Source organism: Alternaria triticimaculans, assembly GCF_023758025.1.
Source record: "Alternaria triticimaculans strain BMP 0046 chromosome Unknown scaffold_2, whole genome shotgun sequence".
In the NCBI taxonomy this organism is placed as follows: Eukaryota; Fungi; Ascomycota; class Dothideomycetes; order Pleosporales; family Pleosporaceae; genus Alternaria; species Alternaria triticimaculans.
The window spans coordinates 2,979,573-3,003,526 of record NW_026055959.1 but is presented as its reverse complement, the minus strand read 5'-3'; the positions used below and the strand labels follow the sequence as shown (position 1 = coordinate 3,003,526).

The following is a 23,954-nucleotide window of genomic DNA, read 5'->3' as shown; positions in this document are numbered from 1 at the left end:
TCCTCTATAACATACAATCTTTATTCGCCTCGCATTTATCGCGACTTTAACGCGCACGAACGATGTTGCATTTGAGCGATGATCGCGCCCATTACGCGTTCGCGCAGCGCGTTCTTACCCAGCCTCACCATGTGGAATTTATCGGTACCGCTTTCAACGTGTGGCAAGTTGCTGCGCTACCGCTGTTTCGCACGGTGTGCTCTTCTTTGCGAGCTGTGCGGGTTTGTTAGACCTGTTGACATTCCCTGGTAGCGAGAGGAAGCCACCCGCACCGTACGCTGATAACACAGTCACGACGTGCTGAAATTTCCTTCCTGGCCTCTGCTTTCTCATTTCCGTACTGACCTGCTCTCGACACGTCGTCCGAAAAACCACAGAAGTCGAAAGCATAGCTCATCACCTACACATGACCACCGTCAAGATGGCGCCAACGCCTACCGCTACTCAACAAGCCCTGGGCATCGCGGAACTTCTCGAGAATATCTTGCAACGTCTCAGTCCGACAGATGCTTTGTCGAACAAACAGATAGTGTCTCGTACCTTCTATAACTGCATCAACAGATCGTCCATTCTCAGACAGATGTTCTTTCTTGACGCCAACCGAGTCGAAGAAGATGAAGCCGATAGCAAGCTCTACTTCCCCTTAAGCAATATCTTTCCCGCGTATGGATCTCATGAAGGGCGCGGAGGAGTCGTTATTCCTGGATACAAATACCGACCTTTTATCTTTCTGAATCTCGCAGCCATCAGATGTTTTGTGCCTGCAGACTCTTACTACATAGATCAAGCTGCGGTTAGCAGAGCTTTCATTCCATCAGGCAAAGATCGGCTCCCAAGGTTAAAACACGGAAGTCGAAGTTGGGACTGGGAAGCGCCTATTACCCAAGTTCGTCCATCAGCCATACACCCATTCATCGCCAGCAACCTTTGGATTTCAAATGGTTTCTTTTGGACTGGCTTTGGCTCCCATGCAATAGTCTTCATGGAGGACCCCTTACCCATTTCGAAATTGGGCCTCTCCTCTACCAAAATCTCGCGAGCAATTGAGGAGATATTGTTCCAGGTACAGAGAAGCCCTACCGCTAGTTGGATCAAATCTACGCTCTCGAATCCCGCTGTCACCACCGTCAGCTTGGTTATGCACCGGGAGATCTCAAACCGCTCTACCCGGGTACACTTTGTCCATCGCTTCAAAAGCTTCCGTCGCGCTACTGGTGTACTGGTTGAGGATCTTCTGATACTTCTCGCCAGGTACTTCGTCGAGCGGCTCGAATTTGCTGGGAGTTCTAACGCGCTCTACGTCCCCCAACAAGATCTCGCCGCAGCTAACGAGCTCACGAGACTACTGGACCCGGTCGGTTACTTCTACTTGGCCAAGCCTGAGCCAAGTCTGGATTAGTACAAGCAGTCTCACTGTACGCGTGGTTTGTCTCGCGCGCTGTCTTTCACTTTGCTGGCTCGTGCTCAGGCTTGGCAACCCACATAAACGATTGCGTCGCACGGCCAAATGACTTACCTCTCAAAATACAACCTCTACGCGCCTTATTGAACGTTCGCTTTCGACCATCGGTAGGCTCACAACGATCGATATGGACGACATGAACTCTCCTCTACTCGCACACGGCGATCCCGCCCGCGTCTTGGGCGTCACCGAGCTCCTCGAGAATGTGCTCTGCAACCTAAGCCCGGGAGACATCCTCAAGAGCGCTCAAGCGGTCTCCAAGTTCTGGCGAGATTGTGTGCAGGGATCAACTGCAGTTAAGAAGAAGTGCTTCTTGGTCGCCAACAACATGAGCGAAGAGGAGACAGACCATCGACTGTTTCTGGGGGCGGGCCTTCCCGACTTGGGCAAACCTCTAGTTGCAGACTGGAGTCGATCGCGACATACTAGGAGTATCAGCCACATGACAGTGGTGACACCGGCTACTCTTCGCGCCTTCTTCGCAGACAACCCAATGTCTCGTCGCGGTCAATACAAACAGGCTATCCAAGATTACTTCGAGAGGCTGGACAACGACGAAGAGTTGATGCGCTTGACGACTAACATGGGCCATGAAGAGCGCATGTACGATGGCAGCGATTACGACTCGCGTCCCTACGAGTCCCTACTCGACATGTCACGTGCGAATCCGCTAATTCGCCAATCGTGGAAAGGAAAAGGCTCAGTTGTCTTCACCGGCTACGGAAAACACCTCATCTTCGCTCTTGGCGACAACTACCCTGAGGCCTGCGACTACTTCACACATATCCGAACATTCCTCGAGACTGTCGTCCATGCTAGGAGCGCCGAACAGTCGAAACAAACCTGGAATACTGTCCAAATTTGTTCACCTTCCGTCACCAAGCTCACTGTTGCTATCTGGTTACCTGGAGGCCCGGACATGGCTCACAGCTTTCTCAATTCGTCCGGTGTCACAATGCTCGACTTCGCACATATGTTCATCATAGCGGTGCGAATAGCTTTACAAAGCTACGATTCGGTTGATGTGGAGCACTGGCTTGGCAACATCCATGGACACAAGCGAGGTGGCGCAACTTGGAAGAGGTTGATGCGCTTATACAAGAAGGAGAGGGACCTCATCGAGAAGTTGGCGGATCAACTGGGGGAAGGCAGATGGTATCCCTGATTGCCATGGTTCTCGTCTGCTAAGTCAGTTCTCCAAAGTCACAATGTCTAGGTCTCAGAGACTTCCTGATACATGGTCTATGTCATTTGGGCAAGACTGGTACGAGCATGCACTTCATCGTAGATAGTCAAGTGTCTAAAAGTATGTATACCTAATAAGACATTTCATGTCGCAACGATCTCCGTGTGCCTGTTGCTGATAGTCACGTGGTACATTCCCGCTTTCCTCGGTTTCGTATCGTGCCTACGTGAATGACAGCCCATGTACAACATCTGGCAAGCTATCAACCCCATGTACACTATGCATCAACCCTACATAGTCGTCCCTGCTGCGTAGGCAACCCTCCCGTCCCTTCAACGAACCAACTCTCGCTGCCCACACCCGTAACCGCATAGAACAACCCCCAAGGATCTCTTTCCTTCTTGATCTTCAGCAACCTATCGTAGTTATCACCATACATACTATACTGGAAATTCGGCTCCGCAACATCCGCCTCGTTCATATAAGCACCGCTGAGCGGCGTCGCATCTCTGAGCTTTTGCACGTACGAGTCGAGGCGAGCATGCGATGACTTCCAGAGCTCGTCAGAGAGGCTAGCATCATATTGCCGACTATCGAAGCCGGTCATGTGCATGACTGCGTTGCGCAGGTGCGGCGAGACCGCAGAGTCGGAGCCGGGATAGCCGGCTGTTTCGTAGGTTGGTGCGTAGTCGACGGAGTGGAAGCTGTAGCCGCCTTCTTCCACGAATGAGCGGATCGCTGCCATTGTGGTATTGAATATCTGGGAGGTTGGGTCTGCGAAGTTGGATCGGGGGACAAGCCGGCTCACAAGACGGCTGTTACTAGTGCCACCGCTTGGGCCGCCGGGCTGGGTACCAAACTTTGCATATGTGCTCCAGAACTTTGGCTCGGGGTTGACTAGTGGGATACCAACATTGTTAAGATCTTTGATGAGCGGCGCCATGAGCTTTCTCATCTCTTCGACGGTGACGCCCGGTTTGGTAATTTGGTTTGATAGGGTGAAGGTACCAGAGGCCTTGGTGATGTAGTTTGACATAATGCCTTTGGCATCATTGATGCGTAGATTGTGCGAGAAATAGACCTTCATACCTTTCCAGAAGGTTTCATTAGATACGCGAACGGTGGTCTTGTCGTTACTGGACACTGGGCCGGTCTGGAATGTAAAGTCACTTCGTGCGACCGTCGTGGGCGGATACGCTTTTACAATCGCAGATGTAACGATGCCAAAGTTTCCTTGGAAACAGGTTAGAATTGGAGATAGTTGCAGAGGTACGTTGGAAGCTTACCAGGCCCGCCACCCCTAATCGCGAAGAACAGGTCCGCGTTCTCCATCGGATCTGCGTGCACAAACCTGCCGTCCGCGGTAACAAGTTCTAGAGCAAGTACCTGGTCTGCCATCAGGCCATACTTTGAAGTGATGTACGAAAATCCTCCGCCTTGCATGTAACCGCCATAAGCTCCAACAGTAGAAGACCCGGGTGCTAAAAGAGTGATACCATGTGTACTCATGGCGTCATACACTTCATGTTGTTCGAGCGCTGCTCCAACTCGGGCCGCTTGACCACTGTACTGACCAACTTCGTACGTCGGTAAGTACTCGAATGCTTTCATGCGATGCACCCAGACTTGAAGTGCGCCACCGCCGGTGTTCCGACCGAGGAAGTCATGGCCGGTATTTCTACTATGGTCAGTTTGGGGCTGGTATCTTCATTGAGGACGTACTTGATCGTCAACCGGATATTGTTATTCCTGGCAAAGTTGACTGCGAGCTGCACGTCTTTGACTGTAGTAGCGTTGACGACGAATGCAGGAAAGCTGACGAGTTTGCAGCCAGACAGCGGAGGCGTGGCGCTAGCTGCAGGTACGGGGCATGGATTATGTAAGGTCCACTGCCCAAACGGTACCAGTGGGTCTTCCTTGCTATATGAAACAAGTTAGCTTTCGACCGCGGGTAAGGTTTGCAAGTACATACGCGAAGAGAGCATCGCTTTGACGTCGCCTGACGTTTGAACACTTTGCAGTATCCTTGTACTCGCCCTCATAGCAGGCAGCAGCGGGTGGAATACCCTTAAGCAATGTGCCTCCAAGACTGATGTTCAAGGCACTCCACTGCGTCGATGATGGCCAGCCGTCGTAGCCTGGATAGCTCTTGCAAGAAGGCATGTTGCCCGTGTTTGCTTTACCGAAAGCCAAGTCAGGGTTGGTCCCCACATCCGAGTCCGTCAGCTGTATACCCTCATATGGGAAGTTGTACGCATAGGCAGCTTGCGCCGCAAGAAGGCTTGGAAGAAGCGAGAATCCGAAGACCATTCTGGAAAGCGCGAACAAGGAATTGAGATTAATGATGTCTAAAGGCTTCGATGACGAAGTTTGCTCTCTTGGAGGCTATCATGCCGGTACCTTATACAAGCTTCTGGTAACAACACTGGCGACACCCCTCTTCTCTACTGCCCATGATATGCCCCACATACATCCAGGCTGGTAGTAGCCTGAGGTTTGGGGTGGTGCAAAGACTGTATCCCCATCTCTTGACTCGTACTGCCTCATACGATGCGGCCCAGTTCTCGTCTTGGCCATCCGATACGGGCCGGTCCAGATGTATCGCCATATCGGGCGCGCAGTCAACATGCAGCCATGTAGCTTTACCCGGTCTGATTTCGCTGTGCATCTCGTGTGATCAATACGTCGCGCATATCGTGAAGGTTGTGAGGCTTTTGTGGCGTCCGTAATCATACAGTGGTTCCGACATTATGGTAAACGGTCGATGCTGAGGGCTGCGAGACTGCATATTGAGTCTTCCTGTTGGTCGTAACAAGCGAATCGGGATGAGCTAAACCTGCGATAAGAGCCGTTGAACATGAAAGCTGACTTCGGGGTCTCCCCACACTGGGCTTACAGTATCGCCTTGTGGGACACATGATGCAAATGGATGTCAATATCGAAGCAGGGACAATGGCAGCATGTTCGAAAGCGATGCAGCACCCATGGACTGATGAAAATCGTGCTGGTCGTGATGCGAAGACGAAGGAGCGCGTCGAAACGTCGGAGGCCTCTTGTCATTGCCCCTGTGATAACGACGCTAGCCCCTTCGGGTATTGACCAAGCCCCCACCTGTTCCGCCTCCCAAAACGGTCCCATCATCCCGCATCGCAACGACATCCAGCATATCAGATGGGTTATCGTCTTCCCATCTTGACAGGAAACAATCGATTGATGCGCACGTCAAATCAAGGTAGAAAGGCTCTTTGGTTGAGTTCGGCTACAGCTTGTCGCCAAGTTTTACCGTTGCCTGCTGAAGCATGTTCATCGATCTACAAACCAGAAGAATCCTCGGTGTCGCTTTGGAAGAACTACTCAGTCCTTGCCTGCTCTGTTCTCGAGCTCGGTAGCGTCTTCCATGTACTTCACCGAGTGCTTTCGCTGTTCCTCCTTCATGCCAGCCTCGACATCTTGGCGACGCTGCTCAGCCGACACATCACCGAACAGAATATCAATCTCCTCCAGCGTCTTTCCTTTTGTCTCTTTGATGAAAAACGTAGCAAATATGCCCATGGAAAGACAGAAGATGCCGAACATGAGGAATGTTTTCCACCTGCAAAGAACGAGGTCAGTGCATGTCTTGTATGCAGTTTGTAGAGTCATTGTCTTACCCGATGGAGTTGATTGCCGCGGGTGTAATCTTCGTAATAACGAAATTGAAGAGCCATTGCGTGGCTGCTCCCATTCCCACACCGTACGAACGAAGTCGGGTTGGGAAGATCTCCCCAAGGTAAACCCATGGGACGGGTCCCCAAGAAGCTGAGTATCCGATGACATAAAGGTAGATCATGGCGACCATGGCGATGGAGGCGGACGAGACTGATCCAGAATCTGGGTTTGGTGGGTTTGTAGCAAGAACAGCGCCGATGATGAACATCATGGACGCCATCCATGCCGCGCCAGCCATGAGCGAGTACTTCCGGCCAATGAAGTCGATACCAACGATCAAGAAGATTCCAGTCGTAATGACTTTGACTGTGCCATAAATACCCGTGGCGAACAGCGAAGCATTAGCTGCTGACACACCAATGGTCTGGAAGATTTGAGGAGCGTAGTAGCCTGGAGGAGGGTCAGATGGCGAAGTTTAGCTCTGAAGATCTTCATCTTACCGATCGAGTTTGTTCCGCTGAACTGCTGCCAGAACATGAGCACAAAACCAGTGATAAACCGGTATCGGTTGCCGGGAAGGAGAACCTCCTTCCATGTTATGCCCTCGGTCTGGTTCAACTCCTCCTCGACTGCAGCGCGAATCTCAGCTAGCTCCTTTTGGAGCTCAGCGCTGTCGGGTTGCTCGCAGCGAATGAACGCAAGCGATTGCGCAGCTTCCTCTTGTCGACCCTTTGACATCAGCCACCGCGGTGACTCCTTGAGGAAGAAAAGTCCGATCAACATGAAACCACCTGGGATGAGTTGAATCGATACGGGCACTCTCCATTGCTTCGTTGACGTGGGCATGTGGAGCGCAACACCGTAATCTAGCCAGTACGCGAAAGTGCTACCAATGACCAGGAACTCCTGGAAGAGACCAGCGATACGTCCTCGAAGAGCTGGAGGAGCATTTTCCGAGACGAATACCGGGGTAATGGATGACATACCTCCAATGCCGAGCCCTGCGATGACGCGACCTGCGTAGATGACGCCAATCTCATGATGAGCGGCAGTCTGGATTGCGGCACCGATAAGGAAGACGAGGGAGAAGCCCATAAGAGACAATCGTCGACCGAACCGTTCGTTGATCCAAGCGGCCCCGATGGCACCGAAAAAGCAACCTGCAGTAAGAAGCGATACGACGTTCGACGATACCGATGCATTTTTCGAGTCGGAGAATCCAGACGAGTCTGTTGGCAAGCCGAAGTCCTGTTTGAAAGCTTTGAGCGCGAGCACGCTGCCCATTACTCCGGTGTCATAACCTTCCATAGTGTTAGCTTTTGCTCAAGAATGGATACAGCGTGCGCCTACCGAACAGCAGCGAGCCCATATAGGCAACACTGGTCAGTAGATAGACCCTGCGGTTCTTGAAGAATTTGGACGGCATCTTGGTTATGTCGTCGCAGCTTTCTGGGTTGACTTGTCTGCGTACAAAGAGAGCGAGGTAGACTTTTCATTAAATACCTAGGTCAAAACACCAGACGCCGAGGGTGGCACCACCGGCAGTGCTGTCCCCGAGTATTGCGTCGTTATCATGTGGAGGAACCTGTCCGACCCCAGACTCCACCTTTGGCCTCCGCAGACCCATTTATCTGTTCTTCCACCAGTCATTTGTTCGTCTCTGGGATCGTTCAGGCCTGTTGTCCGACTCGGTTGCTACATACTCATGGAACAGAGCCGTTGCGACCTTTGCGAGCATTCTTAATGGTGTTTTCGTTGCGCGACGCTACAGCATGCGGCTCAAAATTTGTGAAGATAAGCCTCCCAAGCCATGTATACGAGACCGCCCGAATGCTTGGTGCTGCATGTGTTGAGCCTAGCGCTTTCATCTGAATGGCGGTATTTCTCAAGCGTCGGCGGAATAATGAGCTCCACTTGAATCTCGAACGCTAGGCTTGCCAGCGATCATAGCGCCTGCGTCCGAAGACCCTTCTCCATGGACGCATTGACATGTCAGCAAGACACCCTCGAAGACTTGGAAAACATCAGGATGCGAAGTCATCTTAGTCGTGCGGGAGTATAGCCAATATCCGTCACATCCGGTCCGCTGCGTTTTGGCAATCCGCCACAGACGTGACTGCAACGTCAACATGACGGGCTTCAACAGCACGGCAGCGTTCTGGAGGAAGAGTACTGGACATACTCAATTGCAATCTTATGGCCAGCCTGTCCTGATACCACCTTTCAGGTGTTCCCACGATATGCACACATGCTGAAGCCTTGTCGGTTTGACCCAGCCTAAAGGGCGACGTTCATTCCGTTCGTGTCCGCAACAACGACCGTCGCTGGATGCTCGAGTGAGATGCATAAGATTGCGCGCGCGCTTCAGGATACTTCATACTGGAAGTGTAATGTTGCGTTATGAGGCTTGGCTTTGGTGAAGTACAGGTCGCTGGCGTTGGACGAGCGTGGTGAGTAAATGCTAGGCGTGGTTATCTTATAAATTAGACGCCCTGCAAAAAACCTTGCTTACAAGTTCTTATAGCTTCTAAAAACTTCTTAGCTAATTATAAAGCTAGCGTATAAACTAAACTTCTTAGCTAATAAAAGCTAATTATATAATACTTATAGTAAAGCTTTTATAAAGTATTTAAAAAAAAATAGTAAAACTTTTAGTAAATAAATATTTTAAATTATAACTTTAGTAAAGTTTACTTATTAGTACTATAATACTACTATTTTATTTTATTATAGTATTAAATATAATAAAAAGTATAAGTTTTTCTTAATACTATTATATTTATTAAGTTTAATTTATGTATAGTATTAATAAAGAAGTATAGTATTATAAAAAATAATATTTTAGCTCTTTAGTATAATTATATTTTACTAACTTACTTACTATATTTTACTTACTTTATACTTATACTAAAACTTTTATAAAGCTTTATAAAGTTTTATAAAGCTTTATAACTTTTTATAAACTTTTATACTAGTTATAGTTATATCTACTATATATATTATATTATAGTATTATAGTATTATAGTATTATATATAGTAGTACTATAGTACTCTAATAAAAACGTTATAGTATTATAAAATACTATAGACTTTTATAAACTACTAAGCTAATAGCTAGCTACTAAGGCTTATAGTAAGTAAATTAGCTACTAGCTATATAGTAGTAACTTTCTTAAACTTTTATAAACTTTTATAAAGTTTTTTAAACTACTAGTAACTTTTATAAACTTTTATAAAGTTCTTTAAACTACTAGTAACTTCTTATAGCTAGTTATTTTTATAAAGTAGCTATAGTAAAGTATAAGATAAAGTAAAAAGTAAATAAATATAGTAAATAGTACTAGAGTTATACTATTACTATACTTAAGTATATAGTAATTAAATAAGCTACGCTTTTAATTAATTAACGTATTACTATAATTTTAAATATAAAATTAGAGAAACTTTCTCTACTAGTAGAGAATATAAAATAAAAATAATATATAGTATTATAAGAGTAAATTATTTAGTATTATCTAAGGTGTATACTATTTTATAGTTATAGTAGTAAGGTACTTAAACTATATAATAAGTAAGTACGCGCTCTTTAGTATTTTATCTATATAAGAAGTAACGTATTATTAATTACTATAACTAGCTTTAGTAAGAGTTTTATTTTCTATACGTATTTAGTATTAACTAAAAAGATTATACTATAGTTAATACTACTCTCTAAGCTAGAGAATAAGTAGCTTAGTAATATATATTATTTTAATAGTATAAGACTTTACTTAGTTAATATAAGAACTTATACTTAGTTTTATAAGCTTATTAATAAAATTATTTATAGTAAGTATACTTATATATTAATAGAGCTTAAGTAGGTATTTAGTTATATCTTCTAGACTACGTTAAGAGATATAACTTTTTAGTTATAGATTAGAATTATTATAATTAATAAGTACTATCTTATTATCTAGTAGAAAGTATTCTATTCTACTTTTATATAGCTAGATAAACTCTATAGTATTCTTATATAAAATATTAATTAGTTTAGTTATTTAGCTATATTAGACTTTAACTCTACTAAGTAAGTATTAGATACTACTAGTTTCTACTATCTAGAGCGTAATACTTATAAAACTAAGTTAATTTAAATAACTATTAATAAACCTAATACATTTATAACTATTATAGAGATACTATCTAGTAAGTCTATATTATAGAATTTTCTTTTCTTTTTACTACTACTATCTATAACTAGAGAAGCTACTATACCTATAATATAGTCTAAGATAATTATCTTTATTAATAAAAGAATCTAACTCTAAAATACTATAAAATAGGCTATAATAATACTTATATATATAATAAAGAACTTTCTAGATAATTAATACTATAGTACTAACTTATTAGCTAAAGATTAGTATATATTTAATATAGTTAAGATATATACTACTTATATTATATAGTATAATAAAGACGTAATATATAATAAGTTTAAGTATTTTACTTTTTATATTTATATTATTTTTATAATAATATCTCTTAGAATAGATATAAACTTACTAGATATTATAAGAGTTATAATATAGAATATACTAATTACTAAAAGTATTATAAATTTATAGTAGTAAATTAGTTATAAAGAGAAAAGCGCTAGATACACTAGCTAAGTATTTATCTTTTTTCTATACTAGCTCTTTAACTATAATAAAGTTAATTAACTAAATATTATAGTAGTTCTAAAGCTAAAGCTTCTAGCTTAAGTATAATAGTTTTATTATTAGCTTTTATTTTTACGCGTAGCTAGTAAACTCTTATAGATAGTAATACTTAGTAATATTAATATATCTATTAGTTTATTTACGTTTTAGTTTATAGATAATAAAGTAGTATCTTAAATAAAGTTATCTAAGAATAGTTATAAGTTCTAGTTTAAAACTAATAGATAAAGATAGATAAATATACTACTATTTTAGCTAAAAGTTATAAGTAATAGCTATTACTATTATAGGTTTTTTAAGTAGCTAAGTAAATATACTATATTTATAGACTAGTAACTTTATATAGCGCTAGAAGCCTACTATTCTAAGTATACTTAGTAACTAAAGTAGTAAATTAAAGAAACTTTTAATATTCTTATTAGCTTTATAGAGCTTTATAAAAGTACGCTTACTAATCTAATATATACTTAGATTAAAGTATTTATAGTATAGTAAGTAATAGTACTTTTATATAAAGAGAATTAATAATTTTTTATACTACTAGGTATATATATAGACTAGGTTACGTATATCTAGGTTAGTAATATATTAGTAGATATAGATACTAGAGCTAATAAAGACTTAGCTTTTCTAGATAGTATTAACTAAATACTATCTTTATATATATAGTAGTATTATAATATAGATAGTAAGGTAGTACTATTACTATATTAACTATGTAATATACTAAATACTTCTTAAGTAGAGTATAGTATACTTCTAGATAATAGAAGATAGTTAAGAATAATAAAAACTTAAAGTATACTATTAGAATTTTAGTTATTTATATATTTACTTTTACTAAACTAGCGTATAAATAATAATATAGCTACTAGTATTATAAGAATAAACGCGTAAATTTAAGTTAAAGTATTTATTAATAGTTTAAATAGTAGTGTTATAGCTCTAGTTCTATAAAACGCTAGTTTCTAGATTATAGTAAACTATTTAGCGCGTATCTATTATAAATCTAATTTAATACTTTTACTAATAGTGTTTTAAATTTATAAAGACGTAAGTTAGACTATATCTACTACTAGTTTAGTATCTCTTTTATTTCTTATTAGCGTAGCTAGTACTTTAAGTTTTTATATAGTAGTAAGATATTATACGTCTAAATTAAAAGGTTAAGATAGCTATAATATAGTATATATACTATAACTAGTATTACGTAAGAGATAGGCTACTAGTCTAAATAAAGTAGTAGAAATAGTAATAGTAACTTCTAGTTATACTATTAAGATATTAGTAATATTATAAAGTAAATATAAGTAAAAACTAATAGATAAGAGTAAAGGCGTATAGAAGATATTAGAGTAGTAAAGTAAGCTAGTATTATAGTTAGATAGATAGACTCTATATATTAATTAGCTACTATTATTTTTATTTACTTAGAAGTTTTTAATAGTTTATATAAGATTATAGAAAATCTAAATATATAGTTAGTTATTATTATTATATAATATATATCTTCTTTTTTACTTTTCTATTATAGTATAGATAGCTATATTATTTTACCTTTTAGTAAAAAGTTTAAAGTCTATTATTCTATTAGCTTATAAGTTTTTATAAGTTTATATAAGACTATAAAACTATTAAATATACTTTTACTTACTAATAGAATACTTATTACTTTTTTACTCTTACTCTACTAACGTAGCTTAGATAGCTAAGTAATATATTTTTTCTAGTTTAGAGTCTAGAGGCTACTATTCTATTAGCTTAGTAGTTTATAGTAGTTAGTAGAAGATAGTAAGTATTTATATATAGATAGCGTTTAGTAATTTACTATAAAATTAGTCTTAGTAGTAAATAAACGTAAGTGCTAAAATATAGTAAATTTTTTTAGCCTTTTTAAATCTTTAATAAATACTTATAATACTTATTATAATATAAGTACTTACGCGCTTTATATACTACTATATAGTAGTAACTAATAAAGCTTAATATCTTACTACTATAGCTAGTTTACTATAAAGCACTTTTTATAAATACTAGTAAATTTTCTAATAGTATTAATATAATATCTATACTAACTAGTATATAGTATAGTACTTAACGCATAAGATTAGTTAGTATAGATTCTTTACTAATATTATAACTATAACTTTTATTTATAGCTTTTTTAGTATTATTTTACTATTATACTTCTATCTCTACTTATAGTTATTACCTTTATAGTATTAGCTAAGAATAAGAATAAGAATACTAAGATAAATAATACTTTACTTATTATTAATAATAATAATAATAAAAGTAGTTTACTTATTTTTAGTAATAATAATAATAATAATAGTATAAGTAAAGAGAAAGAAAATAAAGTAGTATAAAAGTTTATTAGTAAGAAGAATAAAAAAGTTAAGTAAAAAAATAAAGTAAACTAAAAGTTTATAGTAGAGAAAGAGAAGAACGTAGTAGTAGTAGAGGTAGAGAAAAAAAAGAAAAAAGAGAAGAAGTTAGTTAGCGCTCTTATATTAAACACTAGAATACTACTTTCTAGTTTTTTTATCTAACTTTCTAGTAGTATATTAGTAATAATATATATATAGACTAAGCTAGTATTAATAGAAAGTTAATATTATACTTACTTTTTTTCTTTTTATAAAAGAGAAGCTACTAGCTAAAAGCTTTAGTGTCTAGACTTATAGTATAAAGATAGTTATAATAGTTATATATTATAAATCTAGTCTAAGAAAATAATAATAGACTATATTAGTACTATTATAGAGATAGATATAGAGGTATAGTACCTTAGTAAAAACTACTATAAGTAATACTATAGAAATAACTATAAGTATTAAGTCTACTTTAAAAAAGTAGAAATATATATTAAGTACGCTCTACCTATATATACTTATTACTAGTTTATACTTAGTTTAGATAGCTACTCTTTTTTTTTTAAAAGAAAAGTAGTAGTATATTACTTAAGAAAGGTAATCTACTTTATAGTTACTAGTTTAAGTCTCTTTTACTAAAAAGTCTACTTAGGTTTAGTTCTAGTAGAGCTAGTACTAGTAGCTTTACTATCTAAAATACTATAAAGTAGTACTTACTTTAGATAGTTCTAATTAACTCTAGTTATTTATATATCTAGCTTAGATTAGTAAAAAGGCTTAGTATAAGTATACGTAGTTATTAAGACTAGTAGAAAGAGCCTCTTTTTAGTTATAATAATAGTAGTAATAGCTCTAGTATTTAAAGTAGTCTAATAAGTTAGTTTTTAGGCCTTATATATATAGTTTACTATTAGCTCTAGCTAGTTTAATATATCTATATAGATAAAGAGAGCTAGTATTTAATAGAGGCTATCTACGTAGGTTACTTAGTATTAATAATAGTATAGTACGTAAGAGTTAGATAGTTTAATAAATCTAGTAATTTCTTACTTATCTATTTATATATTCTTCTTATAGTATTATATTATATAATAAAATCTAGATATAACTAACTATTATTTTTACTATAAAGAGCTATATTATAATACTATACTTAAGCGCCTCTTCTTAAATAGTAGTAATATATAATTAGCTAATAACCTAATATAAGTATATAGAAGTTTATAAAAGTTTATATTACTATACTTAGTAGTATAGTCTATATATAGTAGAGAGAGAAGAGATAGTTTATATATCTCTAAGTATTTATAAAATATTACTAGTTAGTTTATAAGTCTCTAGAAGTTTATAGAATATTACTAGTTAGTTTATAAGTTTTTAAAAGTTTATAAAAGACTTATAAGCTAAAAAAAGCTAATAGTAATAGATATAATTTAAACTTAAAAGTAAAAAAAATAGTAACTTTATATATAAGAAATTACCTACTTAGTAGTTAAGCTAAGTATCTTAGTTAAAAGCTAGAGGTTACTAGACTAGTAAAGAACTAATATACTAAATAGTAGTACTATATTAGACTATTATTAATAGAGAATACCTAGATTTAAGGCTTTATATAGTATATAAGTATAAGAAGCTAGTAGAAATATAAAGTTATAATAAGTAGAGACACTATATTAATAGCTATAACGCTAGCTTTACTAGTATAGTAATATAGTATATAGATATAAAAGGTAAGTAATTAATAAAAAGTAAGAAGTAAAGAGTAATAAGTAATAAGTAATAAATATACTATTTTTTAAGACTATAATCTTACTTATAGCTATTAAAACTTTAGCTTATAGTAATTCTATACTATATAATACTTTTTATATTAATAATAATAGTAGTAACTACTTTAAAATATTTACTTCTAACTTTTTTTTATTTAGCCTTCTATTTAGCGCTTTACACGCTATACTTTTAGTACTACTACTATAGTTTATTATATAGTAGTAATAGTAGTACTAGTAGTAGAATAAGCTTTACTAAAGTAAATTAAAGTCTAGTATAGTTAGAAAGTATAGATAAGTATAGTACTACTATAAAGCTAGTAACTATATACTAATAGTAATATAGCTTATTTTAAGACTATACTTAGTATACTTAGCGTCTAGTAGCTATACTACTATTAATAATTACACTTACGCCTATGCCTATACTTATTATTTCTACTTTTATCTTTCTTATATTTTTAGCGTATAATAATAATAATAATAATAATAATAATAAAAAGATAGATATTACGCTAAGCTAGGTAGAGATCTTAGTTACTTTTATATATAATATTACGTAGTAGTAGTAAGAGTATAGTAGATAGATAATAATAGATATAGAATAGCTTACTTTCTTTTCTTTTCTATAAAGTATAAGTAAGTAGTACTTTTATAGTACTACTACTATAATATATAAATGTTTACTAGCCTTAAAGTATTAGCTTCTATATTTTATTCTAGTTATTTAGAGTACTACTAAGAGAAATAATCTAGATATTAGATTAGAGTAGACGTTATAGATTAGAGTTTAAATACTAGCTATAGTAAGAGAGTAAAGTTTAGTTAGTTAGAATTAAAGTTATTACTATATACTTTTCTTTATATATATTACTATATACTTATATAAGTAGTAATGCTAGTTCTAGTAGTTTATATTTTCTTACTAGTAGACTTACACTATAAGTAGTATATCTACACTAAAATTTATCTTTTATAGTATTAACGCTTTATATAATATAGTTATATTACTTATAATATAAGTATAAGAGGTAGATTTATAAGTAAAGAAGGCTAGTAAGAGTATATTATAAGTAAGAGGTTATCTAGACTAGTTATAGCTTATTTAGATTATATAAAGAAAAAGTATATTAAGAGTTAAGATAAAGTATAGCTATAAAGTTATTTATATTTATATATAAGACTACTTTATAAAGTTCTAGCCTAGCTAATAGCTTACTAGGTTAAAAAGTAAAAGTAAAGAAAAGAAAAAGAAGCTTATAGCTAGCTAAGAAAGAGTATAAGATTATTAATCTAATTAGTAATAATAAAAAGTAAGAGCTTATTACTAATTACTAGCGTATAGTTAGAGATAAATAAATACTAGTAAAATTACCTAAAAAGTAGAAGCTATAAGTAGATTAGAGACTAAATAAGAAGACTAATAAATACTAGTAAAATTACCTAGAAAGTAGAAGCTATAAGTAGATTAGAGGCTAAATAAAAAAACTAATAGATACTAGTAAAATTATCTAGAAAGTAAAAGCTATAAGTAGATTAGAAGCTAAATAATATTTTTATAGCTAGAAAGTCTATAGTAGTATTAAAAAAAGTATAAATAGAGTTAGATTTATAAGTAGTACCTATATTACTTTAATAAGCTCTAAAGTAGTAGACAAGATTAAAGCTAGAAAAGTCTTAATAGCCTTAAAAAGAGTAGAGAATACTAACTTAGTACTTTATAAATACCTAGCGTAACTTAGAAAGTTACTACTAGAAAGTCTAAATAATATATTACTAGTAAACTTTCTAGTATTAAAGCTATAGTTAATATTAAGAGTAATATTATTAGTAATATTTTTAGTATTAGAGCTATAGTTAAAGTTAAAAGTAATATTATTACTAGAGTTTTTAATAAATAGTAGAGAAAGGTTATAGTTCTAGAGAAGAACTCTAGTAATAATAAGCTTCTTCTTTAGTATTAAAGCTATAGTTAAAGTTAAAAGTAATATTATTACTTTAGAGAAGAACTTTAGTAATAATAAGCTTTTTTTTTAGTATTAAAGCTATAGTTAAAGTTAAGAGTAATATTATTACTAGAGTTCTTAATAGATAGTAAAGAAAGGTTATAGCTCTAGAGAAGAACTCTAGTAATAATAAGTTTTTTCTCTAGAATATAGTTCTTAATAGATAGTAGAAAGAGATTATATATATACTTAATAATAAAGTACTTAATCTAGTAGGTATTCTAGTGCTAAAAAGTTAGTTAGAGTTAGAGTATAGTTATTAAAAAGGTAGTTAGATATAAACTTAGAGCTAGAGCTACTTTCTATACCTAAAACTATTACTACTTTCTACTTCTCTTACTATAAGTATTATAGTATTTTATCTCTAACTAAATAGTTAGCTTATATAACTTAATTACTATATTTACTAAAAGTATTTTTTTAGATAGCTATAGACTTAAAAGATACCTAAAGGCTTATAACTAGTATACTTAATAATAGCTTTACGTAGTCTATAGTTATTCTTAAAATACTACTTATAGTAGATATATATAGTAAGGTTAATAATTATAAAAGAGTTAGTAATAAAGAAAAAATAGTTAATAATAGCTTTAGTAGCGTAGCGTATAGACTTAAGAAGTCTAGAAGCTTATAGCTAGTATTATTAATAATAATAACTATAAAAAAGTTAGTAATAAAAAGAAAGTAGTTAATAATAGCTTTAGTAGCGCTAGTATTAAGAAGATAGTAAAAAGTATTATAACTAGTAACTTAATTATAGCTTATAAAAAGAAGCCTAAATATTAAAAAAAGTAAAGACTTTAATACTATTACTAGTATACTCTAGCTTATTAAACTTATCTCTAACTATAATAGTTAGATTATCTATAGAGGTGTATTCTTACTATACTTTTCTAGAGAGCTAAAGTACTCTAGCTTATTAAGCTTATCTCTAACTATAGTAGTTAGATTATCTATAAAAGTGTATTCTTACTATACTTTTCTAGAGAGCTAGAGTACTCTAGCTTATTAAGCTTATTTTTAACTATAGTAGTTAGATTATCTATAAAAGGCGCGTTCTTACTATACTTCTTTAGAGAACTAAGGTTAGAGATAATATTTATAGTAAAGAGCTAAATACTAGTATTATTACGCTAGCGCTATAAGTTAGTAAAGTTATTAGATATTATAACTTACTTACGCTAGATCTTATAATATAGATAAGCTCTTTTATATAGCTTAAAAATATACTATATATATTATATAGCTATACTATATCTATAGAAGTTATTTTTTTCTTTAAAGTTAATATACTTTTTAAGTATCTTCTTCTACTTAGTATAAAAGAGTTAGTAAGAAGCTTAAACTAGCTAGAGATATACTAAGTAAACTTAGAATTAGCTTTAAAGTTATTATTATTAGTAGTAATAAGTACTATATAATTAGCTATATTTAGACTTAGTTAGAGGTATTACTAGTACTACTATTATATCTTGCGCTAAGTAATATTATTAAGTAAGTGCCTAGTAAATAGAAAAGTAACTAGTATAGCTATATAGTCTCTATTTATATATTAAGTTATATAGCTATACTTTATTAAATATACTTAGAGTAAGTAGCTTAATAGTTAAAGCCTTTTATATAGAAGTACTTAGCTATAGTAGAAAAGAGACCTACTAGCTAGCTAGTATAGCGTCTACTAAGCCTACTAGTAGAAAATAGAAAGTATTTCTATAGAGAAAGATCTAGGTTTAAGTTATAGTTTATTTATTTTTTTTTATTTTTTTTTATTCTATAGCTAGAACGTAAAACTTCTTAAGACTTATAAGCTAACTAATAATATTCTATAAACTTTTTAAAACTTATAAACTAACTAGTAATATTTTATAAACTTTTTAAAACTTATAGACTAACTAGTAATATTTTATAAACTTTTTAAAACTTATAGACTAACTAGTAATATTTTATAAACTTCTTAAAACTTATAGACTAATTATTTAGTAGTTTTTATAAAGGTTATAAATAAAAGATTTACATTTTTAGTAGTAACTACTATATTAATTTAGTAATTAGTATATTAGTAAGGCGTTTATAAAGCTAGAGCTAACTAGTAATATTTTATAAACTTCTTAAGACTTATAGACTAATTATCTAGTAGATTCTTATAAAGATTATAGATAAGAGATTTATACTTTTAGTAGTAACTACTATACTAATTTAGTAATTAGCGTATTAGTAAGACGCTTATAAAGCTAGAGCTAAAGAAAGTAGTATTATATATACTTAATAATAAAGTATCTAGTTAGTTAAATATAGCTTTATCTTAGTACTTTAGTTACTTAAGTAGTTAGTTAGCTATAATAGCGTGTTAGTAAAGCGTTTATAAAGCTAGAGCTAAAGAAAGTAGTACTATATATACTTAATAATAAGGTATTTAGTTAGTTAGATATAGCCTTATCTTAGTACTTTAGTTACTTAAGTAGTTAGTTAGCTATAGCCTTATTTTAGTACTTTAGTTACTTAGGTAGTTAGTTAGCTATAATAGTAATATATAGTTCTTTAGCTCTTTTAGCTTTATAAGTAATATTCTTATTTTAATAGTATAAAGTAAAAAAAGATAGCGCACTAGTCTAAGGTAGTAGACTACTAAAAGAAAGAAGTAAAAGAAAAATAGTAGATAATAGTAAGAATAGAGACGTATACGCTATACCTCTAGTAATATTATTTACTTTTTTAGTAATATTATAAAATAGTTCTAGTTTAACTAAAAAAAAAGTATATTTAGTAGCTAATATAGTAGGCTTCTACTTAATAGAGTTTCTTTAGTAGCTAATATAATAAGCTTTTATATAATAGAGATTTCTTTAGTAAGTAATATAATAAGCTTCTACTAATAAATAGTTATTTAGTAGCTAATAATATTTATATAGGCTAAATAAGTTAAGATAAATTAAGTATAACTTTCTATTCTCTTATGTATCTAGAATAATTAGTAATACTAGTAATTTTATAAAAACTTCTAAGCTAATTCTTTCTAGTAAGTATAATACTAGTAATCTTATAGAAAGTTTTAAGCTAATTACGCTAGTAAGACCTATATATAGCTTCTACTAGCCTTAATATTAATTCTACCTTAATATAGTTTTAACTATATAGTAAGTAGATAGTAACTTTATTAATACTATAAACTTATATATACTACTATATACTTCTATAAACTTCTATAAACTTATAGAGTATATTATATATAGCTATACTAACTAGAGGCCTATATAAGATTAAGCTAATTAATACTAGTTAATAGATATTTATTAGTAGTAGTATCTACTTAGCTATTATAGCTACTATAAGTAAAGTTAGCGTACTTACTAATATTAATAAACCTATTATAACTATTACTAGACGTTACTACTAATATACTATAAGGTAGAGATATTAGAGTATAAATATACTAAGTATTAAAGGTATTAACGTTAGCCTTAAGACTATCTATACTATTCTATTAGATATTTATAAAATTATATATTTTACTACTAGCGTTAATAGAAGTATAATAGCTAGTATATCTATTTAAAAATAAGTTTTAACTAAGAAAAAATATATTATAAATAGCTCTATTACTTATATACTTACTTAATATAAATTCTCTATACTAACGCTTAAGTTTAGTATAAAGTTTACCTAGATACACGTTATAAAAAGCTTACTACTAGAATATAATATTAAAGTTATATATAAAGTTCTTTTAGTTATAGAGGTTAAGCTTATAACTATAGTTAAGATACTTAAAGTATAAATTAATAGCCTTAAAAGTAAACTACTACTTATACTAGTTTATAAAACTTAATAATAATATTAACTACTAGAAAATAGGCGTATTTATAGAGAATAAATACTATTAATAATATAGTATCTTCTTACTATAGTTATACTACTTTACTTTTAAGAATATAATAATAAGAAAATCTACTAAGCGCTATAGTATACTAATATTACTATACTTAACTATATAGTATAGTATTAAGAATAGCTTAACCTTTTATAAAAGCTAATATATAGTATAAAAGTTAATATCTAGGCTAGAAGATATCTAAGCTAATAAGATAAAAGTAGTAGATTAGATATCTTTAATAAGCTCTATAAATTATAGCGCTAATAGATAAAATATAGTATTTCTAACTACCTTATACTAAAGATTCTACTTAGTATTAACTAGTAGTAGTTTATAGTCTCTTATAGCTATATAAAAGAGTACTCTAACTTATAAAGTAAACCTTTAAGTAATAACTAGCTTTATTAAGTAGTACTTTATATTATTTCTAGTACTATATAAATAGTTCTAATACGTTATATTAGTAATAAAAGAGTATATAGTATAAAAACTAGAATTAGCTACCTAATAAGTATAGATAATAGTAGCTAATAAGTTTATTTAGATATAGAACTAGGTAAAAAGTAGTTAAATCTACTACTATCTATTATATAGTAGCTCTACGTAATACTACTTTTATAAAGTAAACTATATATAGTTAGTAGTAAGCTAGTTTTTATAATATTATATAAAGTAATAAGTAAAGTTATTAACTTTACTAGGCTTATTAGTAGCTTTTAAGTCTAACTAATATAAGAATATATCTTTATATATAGTATACGTACTTTTAATAGTACTCTTATTTTATAAAATACTAGTAAATTACTAGTACTAAGTAATATAAGGTAGTAACTATTTAATAATAAAGAAAGCTAGATAAAAAAAGTTACTATTATAATTAAATACTACTTTTATACTTTTTAGATATAAGTGTTAAACTATATTAGTAATAAGTAAGCTAAATATATAATACCTAATATTATTACCTTTAGTTAACGCTAGACTAGTTATAATATTATAAAAAGAAAAAGGTATAGATAAATTATATATATCTTAAGTAAGTCTATTAGTAGGTAACTTATTATATATAATAAAGGCTATATTAGTAAAAGCTTAATAGCTTACTATATAACTAGTATTCTTATATTATTTATAATCTATAAAGTTAATATTATTATATATAATAACTATATAGAGATTATATACCTATACTTATAATTAACTTTACTACTAGAGTTAATAAATAATATATAAATAAAAAGTTTTAGAAAATTATAGAAGTTTTAATAATATTATAGAAGTTTATATACTAGAAAAGGTTATATAAAAAGAGTGCCTTACCTATATAAGTTAACTAATCTTACTTATTCTACTATTAATATAATAGTATATATAGTATATACTAAAGCTAGTAAGAATCTTAATAATATATTAGTATACGCTAGATCTCTATAAAAAGAGACTAATATAAGTAAGTAGTATATTTAACTTCTTTTTTACGCGTAAGAAGTATACTATACTAGTAATAAAGTAGAGTTACTACTATAGTACTTTATAGTTTTTTAAAGCTTTTTTTTACTTTTTATTTTCTAAATAGTAAAGAATAAATATATACTAAGTAGGTACGCGTTTCTTAATAGCTTATATAGTAGTATAGTAATTAACTATATTAATACTTATACTAGCTTTAAATATACTAAATACTTTCTCTTCTATAAGTTATAATAACTTATACTTATAAGCTAATAGTATATTCTTACTATAGATACTATAATCTAACTATAAAGTATATACTATTTTAAGTAGTGTTTATTATTATCTTTTATAACTACTAGCTCTTATACTATTTATTATATACTACTTTATTACTTACGCGTAGATAAAGTTCTAAAATAACTATTTATATTATTAAAGAACTTTAACTACTTAAGTTAACTTATACTATATAGATACTTACTATATATATAAGCACTAGGTATAATAAGTCTATTTACTAGTATTATATTTTATTATAGTTTTTTTAGTAGTATTTATTAACTTATTATTACTATACTTATTATAAACTTTATTTTATCTATACTTTAGATATAGTATAAGTATATATATTTAACTAAAATATTATAAGCTTAGAGACTAGAGAAAGAATAGTAGTAATAATATAAGTATTAATAAAAAAAGTAATATATAAGTAGATAAACTAAGTATAGTAATAATAGATATTTTAAATATTTATTAGTAAACTAATAATTCTATAGTAAGCTAGTTTAAAAAGAGTAAAGTCTGTTACTAGTATATAAAAAAACGTATTTCTAAAAGAGTTAAAATTCTACGTTTAGAGATATAGGCGTTAGGTAGACTAAGACTTAGGTTTTTAGCGCTACTACCTCTAGCGTAGTAGTTAAAGCTTTTAAAATTTAGAGTAGTAAAGTAACTATTTTATAAATACTAACGTCTACTTATACTATAGTAGAGAGAATTATAATATAATTATATATTCTTAATAGCTTATAACTAACTAAGCTATAGATTATAAAGTAATAAAATACTAAAATTTTTAGCTAGTAAAATTATGCTTCTACTATATATATACTCTCTATTCTCTATCTCTATCTCTATCTCTATTCTTATTTTATAGCTTATAGTAAATTAGAGATTTAAAAACTTATTAAAGTAAATAGTAGCTTAAATCTAACTCTAAAGCTATACTAGTATACTAAATAAGCTCTTAACTATATTCTCTATACCTTATACTTTTTTATAAGTTCTTCTAGCGTTAGTAAGTTTAAAGCTAATCTTATTACTAGTTATATTATCTTACTACCTTACTAAAGCTTAATTAAGCCTCTTTATTATTACTATATTAATTACTTTTCTTTTAAACGCGTTGCTATTACTACTTTTATAAGTTTTTTTAAAGTTATTATTCTAGAAGCTATTATAAAGGCTATTAT

General features: G+C 32.2%; 4 protein-coding genes across 4 annotated transcripts; 2 read left to right on the top strand and 2 right to left on the bottom strand.

The window, feature by feature from the left end:
• Positions 1-421: 421 nt before the first annotated feature.
• Positions 422-1,399, top strand: J4E78_002676 (uncharacterized protein; the record flags this gene model as incomplete). Its single annotated transcript, XM_049363322.1, has 2 exons — positions 422-497; positions 978-1,399. 2 exons carry the CDS (start codon positions 422-424, stop codon positions 1,397-1,399), a joined length of 498 nt encoding a protein of 165 aa, XP_049225914.1.
• Positions 1,400-1,589: 190 nt separating this feature from the next.
• Positions 1,590-2,627, top strand: J4E78_002675 (uncharacterized protein; the record flags this gene model as incomplete). The annotated part of the gene is made up of 1 exon (XM_049363321.1): positions 1,590-2,627. The coding sequence occupies one exon, from the start codon at positions 1,590-1,592 to the stop codon at positions 2,625-2,627; it is 1,038 nt and encodes a 345-aa protein (XP_049225913.1).
• A 298-nt stretch (positions 2,628-2,925) lies between these two features.
• J4E78_002674 (uncharacterized protein) lies at positions 2,926-4,958 on the bottom strand (the record flags this gene model as incomplete). The annotated part of the gene is made up of 4 exons (XM_049363320.1): positions 2,926-3,881; positions 3,935-4,326; positions 4,371-4,568; positions 4,621-4,958. 4 exons carry the CDS (start codon positions 4,956-4,958, stop codon positions 2,926-2,928), a joined length of 1,884 nt encoding a protein of 627 aa, XP_049225912.1.
• Positions 4,959-6,002: 1,044 nt separating this feature from the next.
• Positions 6,003-7,722, bottom strand: J4E78_002673 (uncharacterized protein; the record flags this gene model as incomplete). The annotated part of the gene is made up of 4 exons (XM_049363319.1): positions 6,003-6,240; positions 6,299-6,746; positions 6,797-7,597; positions 7,647-7,722. The coding sequence occupies 4 exons, from the start codon at positions 7,720-7,722 to the stop codon at positions 6,003-6,005; spliced, it is 1,563 nt and encodes a 520-aa protein (XP_049225911.1).
• Between the last annotated feature and the right edge of the window lie 16,232 nt (positions 7,723-23,954).